General features: G+C 46.1%; 1 protein-coding gene across 3 annotated transcripts; it reads left to right on the top strand.

Annotated features, from left to right (window-relative positions):
• Positions 1-6,744: 6,744 nt before the first annotated feature.
• On the top strand, positions 6,745-15,210 carry sfr1 (SWI5-dependent homologous recombination repair protein 1). 3 transcript variants are annotated; one of them, XM_055647133.1, is made up of 4 exons: positions 6,745-6,813; positions 9,227-9,345; positions 10,553-10,993; positions 14,899-15,210. In XM_055647133.1, exons 2-4 carry the CDS (start codon positions 9,241-9,243, stop codon positions 15,085-15,087), a joined length of 735 nt encoding a protein of 244 aa, XP_055503108.1. In that variant the 5' UTR covers positions 6,745-6,813; positions 9,227-9,240; the 3' UTR covers positions 15,088-15,210. The 3 variants fall into 3 exon arrangements, with proteins under 3 accessions (XP_055503108.1, XP_055503107.1, XP_055503109.1); XM_055647132.1 differs by lacking the exon at positions 6,745-6,813 and adding an exon at positions 6,866-7,019; XM_055647134.1 differs by lacking the exon at positions 6,745-6,813 and adding an exon at positions 7,866-7,886.
• Positions 15,211-16,644: the final 1,434 nt, after the last annotated feature.

The raw sequence follows: 16,644 nt of genomic DNA, 5'->3' as shown, positions 1-16,644 counted from the left end.
AAAGGGACGCATTAATCCCTACTCTTTGTTTCTCGTCCGCCAACTAATTTTCTATCCATGTCAGTACCATACCCTACTGTGTTCTAATTTTGCCCATTAATCTCCTATGTGGGACCTTTTCAGAGGCATTCTGAAAGTCCAGGTACACTACATCCACTGGCTCTCCATTGTCCATTTTCCTAGTTACATCCTCAAAAAATTCCAGAAGATTAGTCAAGCTTGATTTCAATTTTCTTCAATGATCTGACTGTTTAGCCCCCTCCTCCCATGTTTATCACAACCTTCCCTACATACACCTTCAAAAATTATTCTTTCCTGTCCTTTGAGGAAGAGCAGTTCAAAGACTCTAACCCTCAATACAATTCACCTGATCTCTGTGTTAAATGGATAATCCTGGTATTTCCCCGTTGTAGATTCTCCCACAGGGGGATATATCCTTTCACACTCGGCCTTTCAAGAACATCCAAGATCTACAGTTTTCAATCAAATCCACTTGAATTCCTCTAAACTAGACACTACAAAGAAAGCAAAGAGGATTTACAGAGATGTTGTCAGGACTTGAAGGTCTGGGCTAGAGATAGGTTGTGCAGGCTAGGACTTTATTCTCTGGAGTGCACAAGGCTGAGGAGTGATTTTATGGAGGTGTATAAAATCATGAGGGGAATAGATAGGTGAATGCAGAGTCTTTTACTCAGATAGGGGAATCAAGAACCAGAGGATATGGGTTTAAGGTGGGAGGATTAAGATTTACTATGAATCTTAGGGGCAACTTTTTCCCTCAGAAGGTTGTGGCTAAATGGAACAAGCTGTCAGAGGAGGTAGTTCAGGCAGATATTTAAAAGACACTTGGACGCAGATAGATAGCAAAGGTTTCGAGGAATATGGGCCAAACGTGGGCAAATGAGACAAGCTTAGTTGTGCAACTTGGTTGGCATGGATGAGTTGGACTAAAGGTCTGTTTCCATGCTATACGGTTCTATGACTCTAGAACAAACTCTGCCCATCCACCTTTGCTCTTAAGACATTCCAAATATCAGTCCAGTCAACCACCAAACTGCTTGCAATTTGTCTATATCTTTCCTGACATAAAGGAGACCAATACTGAACACAGTGCTCCCGATGTGGTCTCAATGATGCCACATATTACTGAAACCTCACTTTTTGGATCGAATTCCCCTCTCATTCTGAGGAAGTCCCAATACAAAACATCATCTGTCCATTCCCTCCATAGATGCTGCTCAACCCGCTGAGTTCCTCCAGCACTTTGTTTTTTTTTTGCCTCGTGTTGCCATCACGTTCTGTTAGCTTTCCTATGTACTTGCTTTTTCAACATCCTAGCCTTCAGTAAACCAGGCAGCGGCACATTCAGATCCCTCTGCAACTCAGAGTTCTCAAATCTCACATCATTTAGCTAAAATACTTTCATTCATTTTCCTATCAAAGTGGACAATTTCACACATTGCACCCCATCTACCAAATCTACCGCGGTGGTTGCGGGCGGTGGTGTTGGCGGAGGCAGCCGCGGATCGAGGGCTGCCTACGGCAGCTGCACAGAGCGGCAGTGGAAGAAGCCGACAGCATCGGGCTGGGCCAGGCCGACCCCCTACTTCACCCACCCAGTGCCGCCTGGACACCGGGCCTTAAAGTGAGAAAATAAGCAATCGCATATTTCTTTGGGTCAAGATCGGACTTTTCAGAGACGTGGAAGTTGTAAGTGCGCCAGAACTCTCTGCATGCTGTTCCAGAAGAGGATCTATTGCACTAATGTGTAGTATGATTTGACTGAATAGCGTGCAGAACAAGGTTTTCACTGCATCTCTGTACATGTGACAATAAATAAACCACTGACTAACATTAGCTCCCCCAGGCTCTGCATTTTGTGCTGGATTAACCAGTCGGAGGTGTGGCTGCTGGCAACAACCTGATAGAACTTGCAGACAAAGTACTGCCGGAGAGAGATTCATCATCACACACAGGAGCTGGAGGAGCCCGTTCACATCCTTGAGCCTTGCACACATTCAAGGAGGCCATTCAGCCCATTGGTGTATGATATTCTAAACAGTAGACCATTCAACCCATTATGCATCTGCCACTAGAAGAGGTGAAACCATTCACAATAGAAATCTGTACTGGTCATAGATGGCACAGCAAGGAAACAGGCCCTTTGGCCTACCTCTTCAATGACGACCAAGTTGGACTAGTCCCATTTGGTCCATATGTCTCTAAACCGTTCCTTCCCATATATCTGTCCACATGACTTTTAATACGCTCTCTTCTAAATGTCTTTGTGTTTCATTCCACGTCAGTTTTCTCTGTGTGTTTATATTTATTTTTGTGTTAATGGTTCCTGTAAAGCTGTGGCAAGTAAGAGTTTCAGAGTTCCATACCCAGGTACATATTACATTTAAACACTTTTTGTCTCTTGTCATGTCTCAACACCAGTCTTGAAAGCTTCGATTGTCCCCAGAATTCTTTGGTCGTCGGCATTCCACACTTCGACTCGAGCCAGTGCGCAAAGCAGTTTCCCAACAACTTTCACACCGTTTCCAAACAGCCGTCCCTGGCATTTACGCGTAGATGAGCTGTGGGCTGTGTTATCGTTCCTGCTCTAATCCAGCTTCCTCAAATCTATCCCCATCTAACTATCAGCGTTCCCAACAACCATCATGCTGCAAATACTGGAATCTTCAGCAAAACACAAAGTGCTGGAGTAACTCAGCGGGTCAGGCAACATCAGTGAACAGAAATGGACAGACGTTTTGGGTCGGGACCCTTCTTCAAACAGATCCATTTCCCTCCACAGGTGTTTGCTGGCTCTTTGAGTTCATTCAGCGCTTTGTCTTTGTTATCCATTTCCTTCTCTGGCCTCCCCTTAAGTGCTTTGGTTTTATTCGCCTCCACCCCTCCAATATGTCTCCCTGAAAAATTATGTGTTCATATTTCTGCAACCTCTCTCCCTGTTGTTTCCTGTGATATTGTGCAGTCTACTCGTTGTTGAGTCAGTTCCCATCCAATTTTACTTTTGAAGAAGGGTCACAATCCAAAACATCGTCTATTCTTTTCCTTTACATATACTGACTGACCCGCTGAGTTTCTCCAGCACTTTGTTTTGCTCAAGATTCCAGCAACTGAAGTTTTCCGTGTCTTCATTTTTTGACTGTAAATATATGTAATTATTGTTTTATGTTTTAATTCTATCAATTCGTTTGATTCCTAGTTGCATTTTTTTTAAAGTCTCTCCTAATCCCTTCATGTTCTTTCAGATCAGTAACAATTCTACTCTCCACTTGTTCAGGATGTTGGTGAGGCTGCAATTGGGAGTATTGTGTTCAGTTTTTGGTCACCTTGCTATAGGAAAGACATCATTAAGCTGGAAAGAATGCAGCGAACATGTTGCCAGGGAGAAGTTGGGCAGGTGTTCCTTGAAACAAGAGTCAAGAGAGTTTTATTGTCATGTGTCCCAGATAGGACAATGAAATTCTTGCTTGCTGCAGCACAACAGAATATGTAAACATAATACAGAACAGGAGATATAAGTTCAGTGTGACTATATACCATATATGTACACAATAAATAAACAGATAAAGTGCAATAGACTGTTATTGTTCAGAGCTTGCTTGATGTCGTATTTAGTAGCCTGCTGGCTGTGGCAAAGAAGCTGTTCTTGAACCTGGATGTTCCAGATTTCAAGCTCCTGTATCTTCTTCCCGATGGCAACGGGGAGATGAGTGTGTTGCCAGGATGGTGTGAGTCTTTGATGATGCTGGCTGCCTTTTTGAGGCAGTGAGTGCGATAGATCCCTTCGATAGTGGGAAGGTCAGAGCCGATGATGGACTGGGCAGTGGGCACAACTTTCTACATTCTTCTCCGCTCCTGGACATTCAAGTTGCCAAACCAAGCCATGATGCAGCCAGTCAGAATGCTCTCTACTGTGCGCCTGTAGAAGTTGGAGAGAGTCCTCCTTGACATACCGGCTCTCCATAATCTTCTCAGGAAGTAGATGCACTGATGTGCCTTCTTTATAACTGCATCAGTGTGCTGGGATCAGGAAAGATCTTTGGAAATATGCATGCCCAGGAATTTGAAGTTCTTGACCCTTTCCACCATCGTCCCGTTGATATAAACGGGATTGTGGGTCCCCATCCTACCTCTTCCAAAGTCCACAATCAATTCCTTGGTTTTGCTGGTGTTGAGAGCCAGGTTGTTGTGCTGGCACCATTTGGTCAATCGATCGATCTCACTTCTATACTCTGACTCATCGCCATCAGTGACTCGTCCCACAACAGTGGTGATGTCAGCGAACTTGATGATGGAGTTCGCACTATGTCCGGCTACACAGTCATGAATATAGAGTGAGTATAGCATGGGGCTGAGCTTGCAGCCTTGAGCTGCTCCTGTGCTGATTGTTATCGAGGATGACACATTTCCACCAATATGGACAGACTGTGGTCTGTGGATGAGGAAGTTGAGGATCCAATTGCAGAGGGATGCGCAGAGACCTAGATCCGTGAGCTTGGTAACCAGCTTGGAAGGGATGATGGTATTAAATGCCGAGCTGTAGTAATTGAACAACAGCCTGACATATGTGTTTTTGTTGTCCAGGTGGTCCAGAGCGGAGTGGAGAGTCAGTGAGATCGCATACACCGTTGTGACCTGTTGTGGCAGTAAGCGAACTGCAGTGGGTCGAGGTTCTTGTCGAGGTAGGAGTTGATATGCGACATAATCAACCTCTCAAAGCACTTCATCACCACAGATGTTAGTGCCACTGGTCGATAGTCATTGAGGCACATCACCTTGCTCTTCTTGGGCAATGGTGTTATTGATGCCCTTTTAAAGCAGGTGGGAGCCTCAGACCTCAGAAGTGAGAAGTTGAAAATGTCTGTAAAACTCCAGCCAGTTGGTCTGCACAAGTTTTGAGAACACGACCGGGTATACCATCAGGTCCACGCAATTTCTGAGGGTTCACCCCTCTGAAGGATCTTCTGACGTCGGCCTCTGTGACTGCGACTGAAATACCATCACGGCGAATGGGGGCTCGGTAAGGCACATCAGTATTAATGTGAAGGTTGAGGGGTGATTTTATAGATATGTATAAAATCATGAGGGGAATAGAGACTGAATGCAGACAGGGGAATCAAGAACAAGGGGGTATAGTGAGTTTAGGGTGAAAGGGGAAGTTTTTAATAGGAACATGGGAGGCAGCTTTTTCCACAGAGAGAGGTATATGGAACGAGCTGCCAGAGCAGGTCAGCACAATGCCATTATTTAAAAGACTAGGAAAGGCTAGGACTGGAAAGTTTTTCATAGTATTTTGATACCAGTGACAATAATAAACCATAACCCAAACCGAGCAGAGCCGCTGATCAGTGAATGAAGGAAGGTAGACAAAAATGCTGGAGAAACTCAGCGGGTGAGGCAGCATCTATGGAGCGAAGGAATGTACTGCTGTCTCACCCGCTGAGTTTCTCCAACATTTTTGTTTCGCTCCATAGATGCTGCCTTACCCGCTGAGTTTCTCCAGCATTTTTGTCTACCGTCAATTTTTTCAGCATCTGCAGTTCTTTCTTAAACAGTGGATGAAGGAAGCTTGATACCCTCTTCACATCACCGGCTCCCCTCTGCTTTGCACACAAAATTATCCCACAAACTGAAAACACTGTCTTCAGTTGGTGACTGATCTGGTTCAGTGGTGGGATCTTGCTGTGTTCAAGGTAAACAACGCTCTCAATTCATACCTGCCACCAGAAAAAGGTACAAGAATCTGAAAACCGTGACATGAACAGTATCTTCCCAACGACCATCAGGCTCTTGAATACCACAAACACCAATTACTCTTCGAACTACCATCTGTCTTGGTTGCACTAGGGACCTCGGGCTTTAATTTTTGCACTAATATTGGCTTATTTTTCGTTTATTGAACATTTGTATATTATGTAATCAATGAGTACTGTATTTACAAACCTGTTATGCCGCTGCTGGTATTAAATCCACTGTTCCGTTTTGGTTAGATGACAATTAAACTGTTGGCTCCTGAGGAGATGTGTATGCAGATGCTGGTTTACACCAAAGTGAAACTCAAAATGCTGGAGTAACTCAGTGGGACAGGCAGAATCTCTGGAGAGAAAGAATATTGATTTCTCTTACTTCAAGTAACCGTTGCTTTCCCTCTCTCCGTCCTTCCCCCACCCTAGCTCTCCGACTAGTTTCACTGTCCTTCTTTCACTATTAATATTACTGATTGTATACCTCGCTCAGCTAACGATGAACCATTGTACATTTCCTTTAGCCTCTTCCCTTTTGTGCAGGAAGGAACTACAGATGCTGGTTTAAACCGAAGATAGGCTCAAAACGCTGGAGTAACTCAGCAGGACAGGTAGTATCTCTGGAGAGAAGAAATGGGTGACGTTTTGGGTGGAGACCCTTCTCTTCAGTCTGAAACATCACCCATTTCTACTCTCCAGAGATGCTGCCTGTCCCACTGAGTTACTCCAGCATTTTGTGTCTAGTCACATCTCCTTTGATCCGTCCTTTTCACACCCCACCCTTCTATATCTCTAGTTTCCCTCTCTCCTGACTCTCAGGCTGAAAAAAGGGTCCCGACCCGAAATGTCGCCTTTTCTTTTCTCCAGAGATGCTGCCCGACCTGCTGAGTTACTCCAGCTTTTTAGGTCTATCTTCGGTATAAACCCACACACAACAGCGCCAGGGCCCGGGACTACAACTCCCAGAGCCAGCGCTGGGAGGGAAAGGGCGGGGTATCCATGGCAACGGGCGTCCGCTGGCCCTGCCCACTGGTGGACGGGCTGCCAGAGGGTGAGGCCGGAGTTACCGGCTCCAAACAACCTTCCCCCGGGCCAGCACCGATTGGCTCCATTCTCACCGTGGGCCCCACTCTCACCGGCCCCGAATACTAACCTCTCCCCCCCGACCCCGAAAACACAACCACCACCGGCGGAGATCTACTCCCACTCGCCGCTGATCCTCACCTTCCCTCCACCCGGGTCCGAGCCCCCTACAGTGTAGGCTACACGGCTCATAATCCTTCTCCCCTCCCTGGTTGACCCCCTCCCCAGCTTCTGTTTACCCCAACCCTCAGCTCTTGATTCTTCATCCCCCTTCCAAGGGCTCCTGATACCCCTCATCCACTAACTTTTAATCCTTCTCCCCTACTCCCTTCACTCCTGACACTACCTTCACCCCCTGGCAACCTCCCTTCACTCATGGGCTCTCCCTTCATTCCTGACTCCCTTCCCTTTCACTCCCCCTGACACCCCCCTTCCACTCCTGACTCCCCCTTCACTCCTGACACCCCATCCCCTTCCACTCCTGACTGACCCCATCACTCCTGAAACACTTCCACTCCTGACTCCCCACTTCCACTCCTGAAACCCCCCCTTCCCACTCCTGAAACCCCTCCTTCCACTCCTGACTCCCCCCCCCCCTTCCACCCCTCACTCCTGACGCCCCCCTTCACTCCTGACTTCCCCCATCACTCCTGACTCCCCCCATCACTCCTGAAACCCCCCCCCCCCCCCCCCCATCACACCTGACTCCCCCCTTCACTCCTGACTCCCCCCCCCTTCACTCCTGACTTCCCCCATTCACTCCTGACTTCCCCCATTCACTCCTGACTTCCCCCCTTCACTCCTGCCTTCCCCCCTTCACTCCTGACCTCCCCCATCACTCCTGACCAACTAATCTTTGCTCCTGACTCCTGCAGCCACTGGATTACACCTCGCATCGTGCCTCGCTCTCTGAGAGCTGGGACAGGGAGGGAGGCAGGATGTGAGGTGTAGTCCAGTAGCTGCGTGAGTCGGTGGGTTTATCGTAGACTCATGGATAGTTTGTCAAGGTATGAGGAGATAAGGTCAGCGGAGTAAGAACAGGTAGATACAGTGGGCTCACCAGGGCAGCCCTGCCTGTGAATTTTGAGTAGGAGAAATAAACAGCAGCGTGGGACTGGGGAACTATCAGGTTAGAGGCAGTGTAGGGGAGCTCCCCTGAAGTTGAGACAAAAAGCTGGAGTAACTCAGTGGGACAGGCAGCATCTCTGGAGAGAAGGAATGGGTGATGTTTCGGCTCGAGACCATTCTTCAGGAAGGAACTTTTTTTTGCTAGGGATTTCAGCATCTGGAGTCTCTTGTTGGCAGTGTTTTTAACATACCTGAGGGTGGGGCGATGGAGGTAGAGGATGTTGCTGTTCTCCTGAGATACACCTGGTGCAGAGTAGATTAATTTAACTTGCCATTGTTTTCAGCATAGACATTGTATTTGGTTTCTGGGCCTGTTTCTGTGTTGTACTTTGTTATCTATGTAAATAGCATAGGTGAAAAGTGTCTTAGTGGGAGCCTGGTGTCATGTGAGTGACATGACCTGCCGATTGGAGCCAACTGAATATGAATGGAGCCTCAAGGTTAGGACTTGTCCAGCGAGTGGATACTGACATTGGTTAATTTATCCTGTCATAGATTTGGAAAATTTAGCTGAAAGGGCGCTGGTGAAATCCTTGTGTATGTTTCCTTAAATAAGTCAGTTGTGATTTGCAGCTTGAATATGTGCATGTGCAGGTCAATCCTGCACACTACAACTTGTCAACAGGTGCTGGCTGATCCTGAATCTGTGAGTGAAGGCGACGCGGGTGGAATTATCTCCGATTACTCCTATTGATAGGCTCTACTGCAGGGGGAGGCTTGAGGACAGCCGCAATACTGCAGCAAGAATGATGGGCTGGGATTCGTAGGGTTGGGGATGGGTGTGGGGGAGAGGCAAGAGTCAGGGGTCACCTAGAGCGGTCACATTGCCAGTTTTTTACCTTCAACATTTTCCTCAGCATACATCTGGATTATATCACCGGTCACTGGGTTAGGGATGATGAGGAGCTTGGTAAGGGTACCCAGAGACTGAGGGAGTGTAACAGTCTGAAAGAAAGGGAGGAGGTCATGAGTTGGAAGAACACTCAAAGGAGGCATTAAGGCACAGAATATTGAGGGTGAGAGGGATCAGGTGAGGTTCAATGTAGGTCAGCTTGGTTCCCTCAATACCACGGAAGTGAAGTTCCAGTTCACTCATGTAAAGTGAGGGAGGAGCATGAGCACCTAGTCTGTGTTGTATCTGACCTAACAGCGGCCAATGTCCCAGTCTACAGTATAATAACTCAATCTCAGTGTGAATTATACTCTCTGCTGTCCAGGACTGCTATGTGAACCTGATGTGTGTTATGTTGCAGAGCGATAGAGTGCAATGATGGAGAATCAAACGTTTGGGTCACCATGTGAGCCTGGGTCGGCAGACAGACTGGGCACAGATGTTCATACCCCAGTTCACAGCAAAATGGTGGTGAAAACGGTGAGTCAAACACTAATATTGCAATGCACGTCAGCAGTCTGCTAGTGCAGTTCTAATGTAGCTACACCATACACAAGGAAGTGTGTTTGTTGCGAATGGCTGGCAGCTACTGACCATTTCTAAGATAGAGCCAGAATTGTGAGACACAGGCCATTTCATTATCTGCATTTCGCTGCTCCTGTATATTAATAATGTCTGGTAACTATTTGCAATATCATTCCTGGAAAGGGAAAATTTTGGATAAGAATTTGCATTTCCCACTGTTGCAAAAACTTGAGGAAAAAACACATTTTGTTTGTGGTTTTCGTGAACGAAGTTCCACAGCGGTTTGACGGTGTCCTTAGAGAGCGTGGGGGGGGGGGGGGGGGGGGGGGGGGGGGGGGGGGGGGGGGGGGGGGGGGGGGGGGGGGGTGGAGTGGAGTGGGGAGAGACGGTGTGGAGACACTTTTAAGAAGTCAGACAATGTTTAATAAAATTCTGTGGGTATTTTACATTACCAGTCGGTTTTCCTTGCAAACTCCAATGAGCCAATTAAAATGCCCGGTCAGCGAAGGAGATTGCCTACGGCTGCCCTCGACTGCCTGTAACTGCATAGGGACCTCATTCCACTGCATTACGAGTTCAAAAGAACCATGCCGACCAATTTTTACCTGCGGAAAATTTTTCAACATGCTGAAAATATTTCCTCGACCCAACTGAGGTCACGCGTAAGCAGGAACTTCCCTCGAGCATGAAGGAGAGTTCCAGTGACCTCCTAGGACCATGTGTCGACCATGCTGTGAGTTTGAGTCGAGGGCAAACCCTTTTAAACTCGCAGATTAGGTCGCCGTAGTGGGACAGCCCCTTAACAAACAGCAGATATGCAAATCTGAAACAAGACCAGCGAATGGTGGAAGCATTCAGCAGGTCAAGCAGCATGAGGGAGGAGAGAAACATTCAGTTTTTCAAATAAAAGACTACGAGCGATAGGTCGATTGTATTTACCTACACTGGCTCCCTTAGCAGTGGCTTTCAGATGGTGCAGACTTTCCTTGGTGTTGCAATGGTGTGGATTGTGCAAGCACTTCTCTGCAGTGGGATGCGGAGAGACCGCCACTGACTTGCTAAGATTTGGGGACTGCAATCTTAATTCATTTAATAGCATAAGGTACAATATGAAGTTATTTACAAACCCAATATTGTTAATTTTATTGTCTTCCTCTGTCAGCCAATGAGTGCCAGCCTCCGGGAGCGGCTGAAGAAAACACGGCGTTCCTTCAATGCTCCATTTGTTGTGCCAAAGCGATTGAAGGTTGACGGTGAGGACAGTGGATGTTCAGAGACTGGGGTAGACCTTGGCATCAGCCAGCTCACTGGTGAAACTCATGCTGCTGGCAGGAGTGGAAGCATAAAGACAGAGAGTGCTTGCCAGAGGTTAGTGGGTGGAAGACTGGACATGAGTGCAGAGGGGGATCGGCTGAGTCCAGGTGCATCCAGAGCAGCCTTGCAACATGCCTGGACTCCCGGCAAATCACCGAGACCTCACCCAGTGACTGTGAGCACCGAACAGCAGGAGCTGCTTGAGGAAAAGGATCGACTGCAGCAGGAAGTGCGAGAGAAAGAGGATCTTCTTCGCAGATTGAAAATGGTTGAGATGTACAGGGAGAAGGTATGACTTTGGCCCCATGACCGTTAATTCCTGCTTGCATTCCATGTGGCAGTTTCCCCAGAGTGCTGTTAGAAACCCAACAATTTTATTCATACCTTGTTGTCCTTGGCTCCATTCAAACTATGACTCCAACTTTCACATCTTTCCCCCCACCACCATACAATTGCTATTGGTTGACATTCTAAGTGTAGCAAAGACCTAAAGATTCTAAAGGTTCTAAAGATGATCAAAAGTTTGGCCATTGGCCACAGAGGTAAGATTTAAGGAGTGTCAAATAAGGATAAAGCTGCAGATTTAGGGAGGGAGCTTAGGGTCCAGGCAGCTGAAGGCAAAACTGTGTGGTGGGTGATTCATTCTAGGATTACAAAAACAGATTTGTGGAAATGCAGGGACGTGAAGTAGAGAGGGTGAATTATGGGAAAAGACGGAATGTAGATAAGAAATATTAGAGGGGCAAAGGATAGATCCTTTGGAGCTCCAGAGAGGAGGCTGACGAATAGATTAAAAGGTGTTGCATGTGAATTTCTGGTTCCCACCAGTTGGCTAAGATTGAAGGGCAATGAGTGGGGTCCCAGATGGTGTGTGATCAGTTGTTGAAAAAGATGAAGTAGTGATTTTGAACTGTCATGTAAGGTTTTGATCAGATCCAGATTAACCCAGGACTAAGTGGCATCTAGACTTGTGCATGGTGCCCTTTATTGTGGAGTGGGGCAATGATCATAACTTGGGCTTTATTGAGACACATTTATATTTCTTGCATCTCTCGCGTGAGATTGGTTTTACATTTTCTAGGCTCTTGGTTGTGATTGATACTCTCCTGCGGTGTGTGAAATTCAAATCTGCTGGGAATGTATTTGTTTGGGCTGGAGCAATGGCTGAGTGCAGGACCTGCATCAAGTGTGTCTGTTCACAGAGATAGAAACTGCTCAGATTTGCAACACTGATACCCAATCGTTACTCAGCATAAAAGTTGCCAAGTCAAATGTTGAAACTTGCAACCTTGCCGAATCTCCCTCTGCCTCCATATCAATTTCCCTTGCACTTCTGCAAATGTTGCTCGCTTGTAACGATGCTGCATTAAATGTCATTTGCCAGTCGCAGCTTGCGATCTGGGTGTTACTAAACCTTCAGCCTTCTGTAATGATAAAACATAGAAACATAGAAAACAGGTGCAGGAGTAGGCCATTCGGCCCTTCGAGCCTGCACCGCTGTTCAATATGATCATGGCTGATCATCCAACTCAGTATCCTGTACCTGCCTTCTCTCCATACCCCCTGATCCCTTTAGACACAAGGGCCACATCTAACTCCCTCTTAAATATAGCCAACGAACTGGCCTCAACTACCTTCTGTGGCAGAGAATTCCAGAGATTCACCACTCTCTGTGTGAAAAATGTTTTCCTCATCTCGGTCCTAAAAGATTTCCCCCTTATCCTTAAACTGTGACCCCTTGTTCTGGACTTCCCCACCATCGGAAACAATCTTCCTGCATCTAGTCTGTCCAACCCCTTAAGAATTTTGTAAGTTTCTATAAGATCCCCCCTCAATCTTCTAAATTCTGGCGAGTACAAACCGAGTCTATCCCGTCTTTCTTCATATGAAAGTTCTGACATCCCAGGAATCAGTCTGGTGAACCTTCTCTGTACTCCCTCTATGGCAAGAATGGCTTTCCTCTGATTAGGAGACCAAAACTGTACGCAATACTCCAGGTGTGGTCTCACCAAGACCCTGTACTTCCTGCTCCTATACTCAAATCCTTTTGCTATGAATGCTAACATACCATTCGCCTTCTTCACTGCCTGCTGGACCTGCATGCCTACTTTTAATGGCTGGTGTACCATGACACCTGGGTGTCTCGTTGCATCTCCCCCTTTCCTAATCGGCAACCATTCAGATAATAATCTACTTTCCTGTTTTTGTCACCAAAGTGGATAACCTCACATTTATCCACATTATACTGCATCTGCCATGCATTTGCCCACTCACCCAGCCTATCCAAGTCACCTTGCAGCCTCCTAGCATCCTCCTCACAGCTAACACTGCCCCCCAGCTTCGTGTCATCCGCAAACTTGGAGATGTTGCATTCAATTCCCTCGTCCAAATCATTAATATATATCGTAAATAGCTGGGGTCCCAGCACTGAGCCTTGCGATACCCCACTAGTCACTGCCTGCCATTGTGAAAAGCACCCATTTACTCCTACTTTTTGCTTCCTGTCTGCCAGCCAATTCTCTATCCACATCAATACTGAACCCCCAATACCGTGTGCTTTAAGTTTGTATACTAATCTCTTATGAAGTTACTGTATGTCTGAATTTATTCATGTGTTGTACGGTCTACATGGTAGGAGATTGTAGACACTCTTTGGCAATAGCTGCCAAGCAATTAATTTGATCTTGATTAGCATTTCTCACGTGATGAGGTTTTAAAGCCTTTGTTTGGAGGAGGTGCCCACACACGGTTTGTAGATCTCTGGGGAAGATAGCAGTTGAGTAAGATCTCTTTAACCAAAGGGCTGACACTGCCCAGAGAATGGGATAACCACAGACATGAGAACAGGGAGAGTCTGATTCAGGTCTCGAGTGAACAGATACAATTAAAATCTCCTACGCAAAGAGTAGGAGTAAACGGGTCCTTTTCACAATGGCAGGCAGCGACTAGTGGGGTACCGCAAGGCTCAGTGCTGGGACCCCAGCTATTTACAATATAAATGATTTGGACGAGGGAATTGAATGCAGCATCTCCAAGTTTGCGGATGACACGAAGCTGGGGGGCAGTGTTAGCTGTGAGGAGGATGCTAGGAGGCTGCAAGGTGACTTGGATAGGCTGGATGAGTGGGCAAATGCATGGCAGATGCAGTATAATGTGGATAAATGTGAGGTTATCCACTTTGGTGGCAAAAACAGGAAAGTAGACTATTATCTGAATGATGGCCGATTAGGAAAAGGGGAGATGCAACGAGACCTGGGTGTCATGGTACACCAGTCATTGAAAGTAGGCATGCAGGTGCAGCAGGCAGTGAAGAAAGCGAATGGTATGTTAGCATTCATAGCAAAAGGATTTGAGTATAGGAGCATGGAGGTTCCACTGCAGTTGTACAGGGTCTTGGTGAGACCACACCTGGAGTATTGCGTACAGTTTTTGTCTCCTAATCTGAGGAAAGACATTCTTGCCATAGAGGGAGTACAGAGAAGGTTCATCAGACTGATTTCTGGGATGTCAGGACTATGAAGAAAGACTGGATAGACTCGGCTTGTACTCGCTAGAATTTAGAAGATTGAGGGAGGATCTTATAGAAACTTACAAAATTCTAAAGTGGTTGGACAGGCTAGATGCAGGAAGATTGTTCCTGATGTTGGGGAAGTTCAGAACAAGGGGTCACAGTTTAAGGATAAGGGGGAAATATTTTAGAACCGAGATGAGAAAAACATTTTTCACAGAGAGTGGTGAATCTCTGGAAGGTAGTTGAGGCCAGTTCATTGGCTATGTTTAAGAAGGAGTTAGATGTGGCCCTTGTGGCTAAAGGGATCAGGGGGTATGAAGAGAAGGCAGGTACAGGATACTGAGTTGGATGATCAGCCATGATCATATTGAATGGCAGGCTCGAAGGGCCGAATGGCCTACTCCTGCACCTATTTTCTATGTTTCTAAAATGGATGCTATGTTTTATCGGGATTACTCCTGTGTGGGACCATCAAGTTCCACTCAGAAATGATGGCTCAAGTGCCTGATTTTGCATTTCCAAGTTCTGGAATGCTAAGTGCTAAGAAATTAATCCTCTGCTTCTTAGTCTGTTCAATGCATATTTAGACGTGTTCTTTGGGTGATTTTCAACTACTGATATTGCAGGGACATTGTACCTTTCTCAATAACTTGTCAACCTTGTGTGTCTGATGTCTCTTTCAGAATAATTTGGCAGAACTGGGGTCCCTGATAGAAAAATGGAGGAAGAGTAGCCAAACTTTGTTGTACGAACTTCAGCAGACGCTTTCTATTGATAATAAGCCCACCCTCAGGCAGCTCATAGACAGCTTGGCCGTGGAAGATCGACTCCTGCATTACAACAGGTTGGAGGACGAATTCACAGATCCATGAGAACCACAACGTCAGTATGATAATACTTCTTGGCACTGTGATGTAAGCCTTTTCTTTCCATGCAATCTGTGCCATTCTGTGCAACAATGATGTGTGCTTTATTGTAAAGGCTACTCCACTGGATTCTAAGTGTTCTGTTTTTATTTTCTGAAGCTTGTTGCTGATTGCATTTCTATGCTGTGTGTTGCGGACACAGGCCCTGATCATCCACATCCCAGAGTACTTTGGAATTGCCTTAAGAAGCATTGCTGGACCTTTACCAAAGTTGTGTAGACTGGACGGTTCCATTGACTGAAGAATAACTAATGTAACCCCACTGCTTTAAAAAGGCTAGAGAAAATGCAGGGAATTATAGAGCTGTGAAGCTGACATTGGTGGTGAGGTAAATAGTGGGGTCCATTAAAGCACATGCAACTGCTGAACAACATCAACACGGATTTATGAAACAGAAATCATACTTGACATATCTATTGGATTTAATCAGCAGAATAAATGAGAGAGAACCAGAAAGGCTTCAGAATAATTTGTGCAGACTGGGGAAGGGGCAAAATGTATGGAGATGCAGTGAAATGCATCAGATATAAACTTATGAACTTCTGTGGTAAAATCAGTCAGGCAAAGGGGGTAGTATAGCGAGACCTTAGTGTCATTGATGAACGTAAGACCATGATGCCAAAGGTGGCTTCACATATAAGTGTTCTCCGGAGATGCCACCTTACCTGCTCAGTGGTAAATGTATGTTTCCTTCATAACGTGCAGATTTGAGTACAGGAGCAGGGATGTCCCATTGTACCTTACGGTGGGGAGTCCAGGACTAGGGCTCAGTCTCAAAGATAAGCTGTGAAGGATTGAGCCAAGAGATGTCTTCACCCTAAGAACACAATTAAAGGCAAATATTGGAGAAGGAGTTTGGGTGTTTAGTGCGAAAGGGAACGAGGGATATGGGTAGAAATTTGGAACGGGCAGGAAGGATCAGGCATGATATTGACTGGTGGAGCAGGCACAGAGGGCCAAGTGGCCTATTCCTGCTCCTCTATAAGACTCACAATTGGAGCACTCCCCCTGGAGTCTTAATTTCTCAATTGAATGTAAATATGTTGAGAATTTTGAAATATTTATTGAAATGTTTGCCATTGTTTATTTTGTGGCAGATCTTTTAAATCTCTTTACCTAGTCTTTGACAGCACTCCCACATAATCAAGTGATCGGTTTGAAGTTAAGATTTTAGCTTCTGATTGAATTGTTTCAAACTGAACGCACAGGATGACTACATATATAGTTGGTGACTCAATACTGACCTGCCTCAAGACAAGCTGCCACTGTTTCATATCGAAGATAGACACAAAATGCTGGAATAACTCAGCGGGTCCCAGAGTCTGAAGAACAGTCAAGACCTGAAACGTCACCCAGTCCTTCCCTCCAGAGATGCTTCCTGTCCTGCTGAGTTACTCCAGCATTTTGTGTCTACCGTTGGTGTAAACCAGCATCTGCATTTCTTTCCTTCACTTTCATATCGAACTCCATAGAAATACGAAAGATTATGGGTGCAAAATACAA

This window comes from Leucoraja erinacea, chromosome 15, assembly GCF_028641065.1.
Source record: "Leucoraja erinacea ecotype New England chromosome 15, Leri_hhj_1, whole genome shotgun sequence".
NCBI lineage: Eukaryota > Metazoa > Chordata > Chondrichthyes > Rajiformes > Rajidae > Leucoraja > Leucoraja erinaceus.
This window is presented reverse-complemented; position numbering and strand designations above follow the sequence as displayed.

Coding starts and splice junctions, on each gene's coding strand:
- sfr1 (XM_055647133.1), top strand. CDS start 9,241: ATGATGGAGAATCAAACGTTTGGGTCACCATGTGAGCCTGGGTCGGCA. Junction 9,346..10,552: donor GCAAAATGGTGGTGAAAACG/GTGAGTCAAACA, acceptor TTCCTCTGTCAG/CCAATGAGTGCCAGCCTCCG. Junction 10,994..14,898: donor TTGAGATGTACAGGGAGAAG/GTATGACTTTGG, acceptor TGTCTCTTTCAG/AATAATTTGGCAGAACTGGG.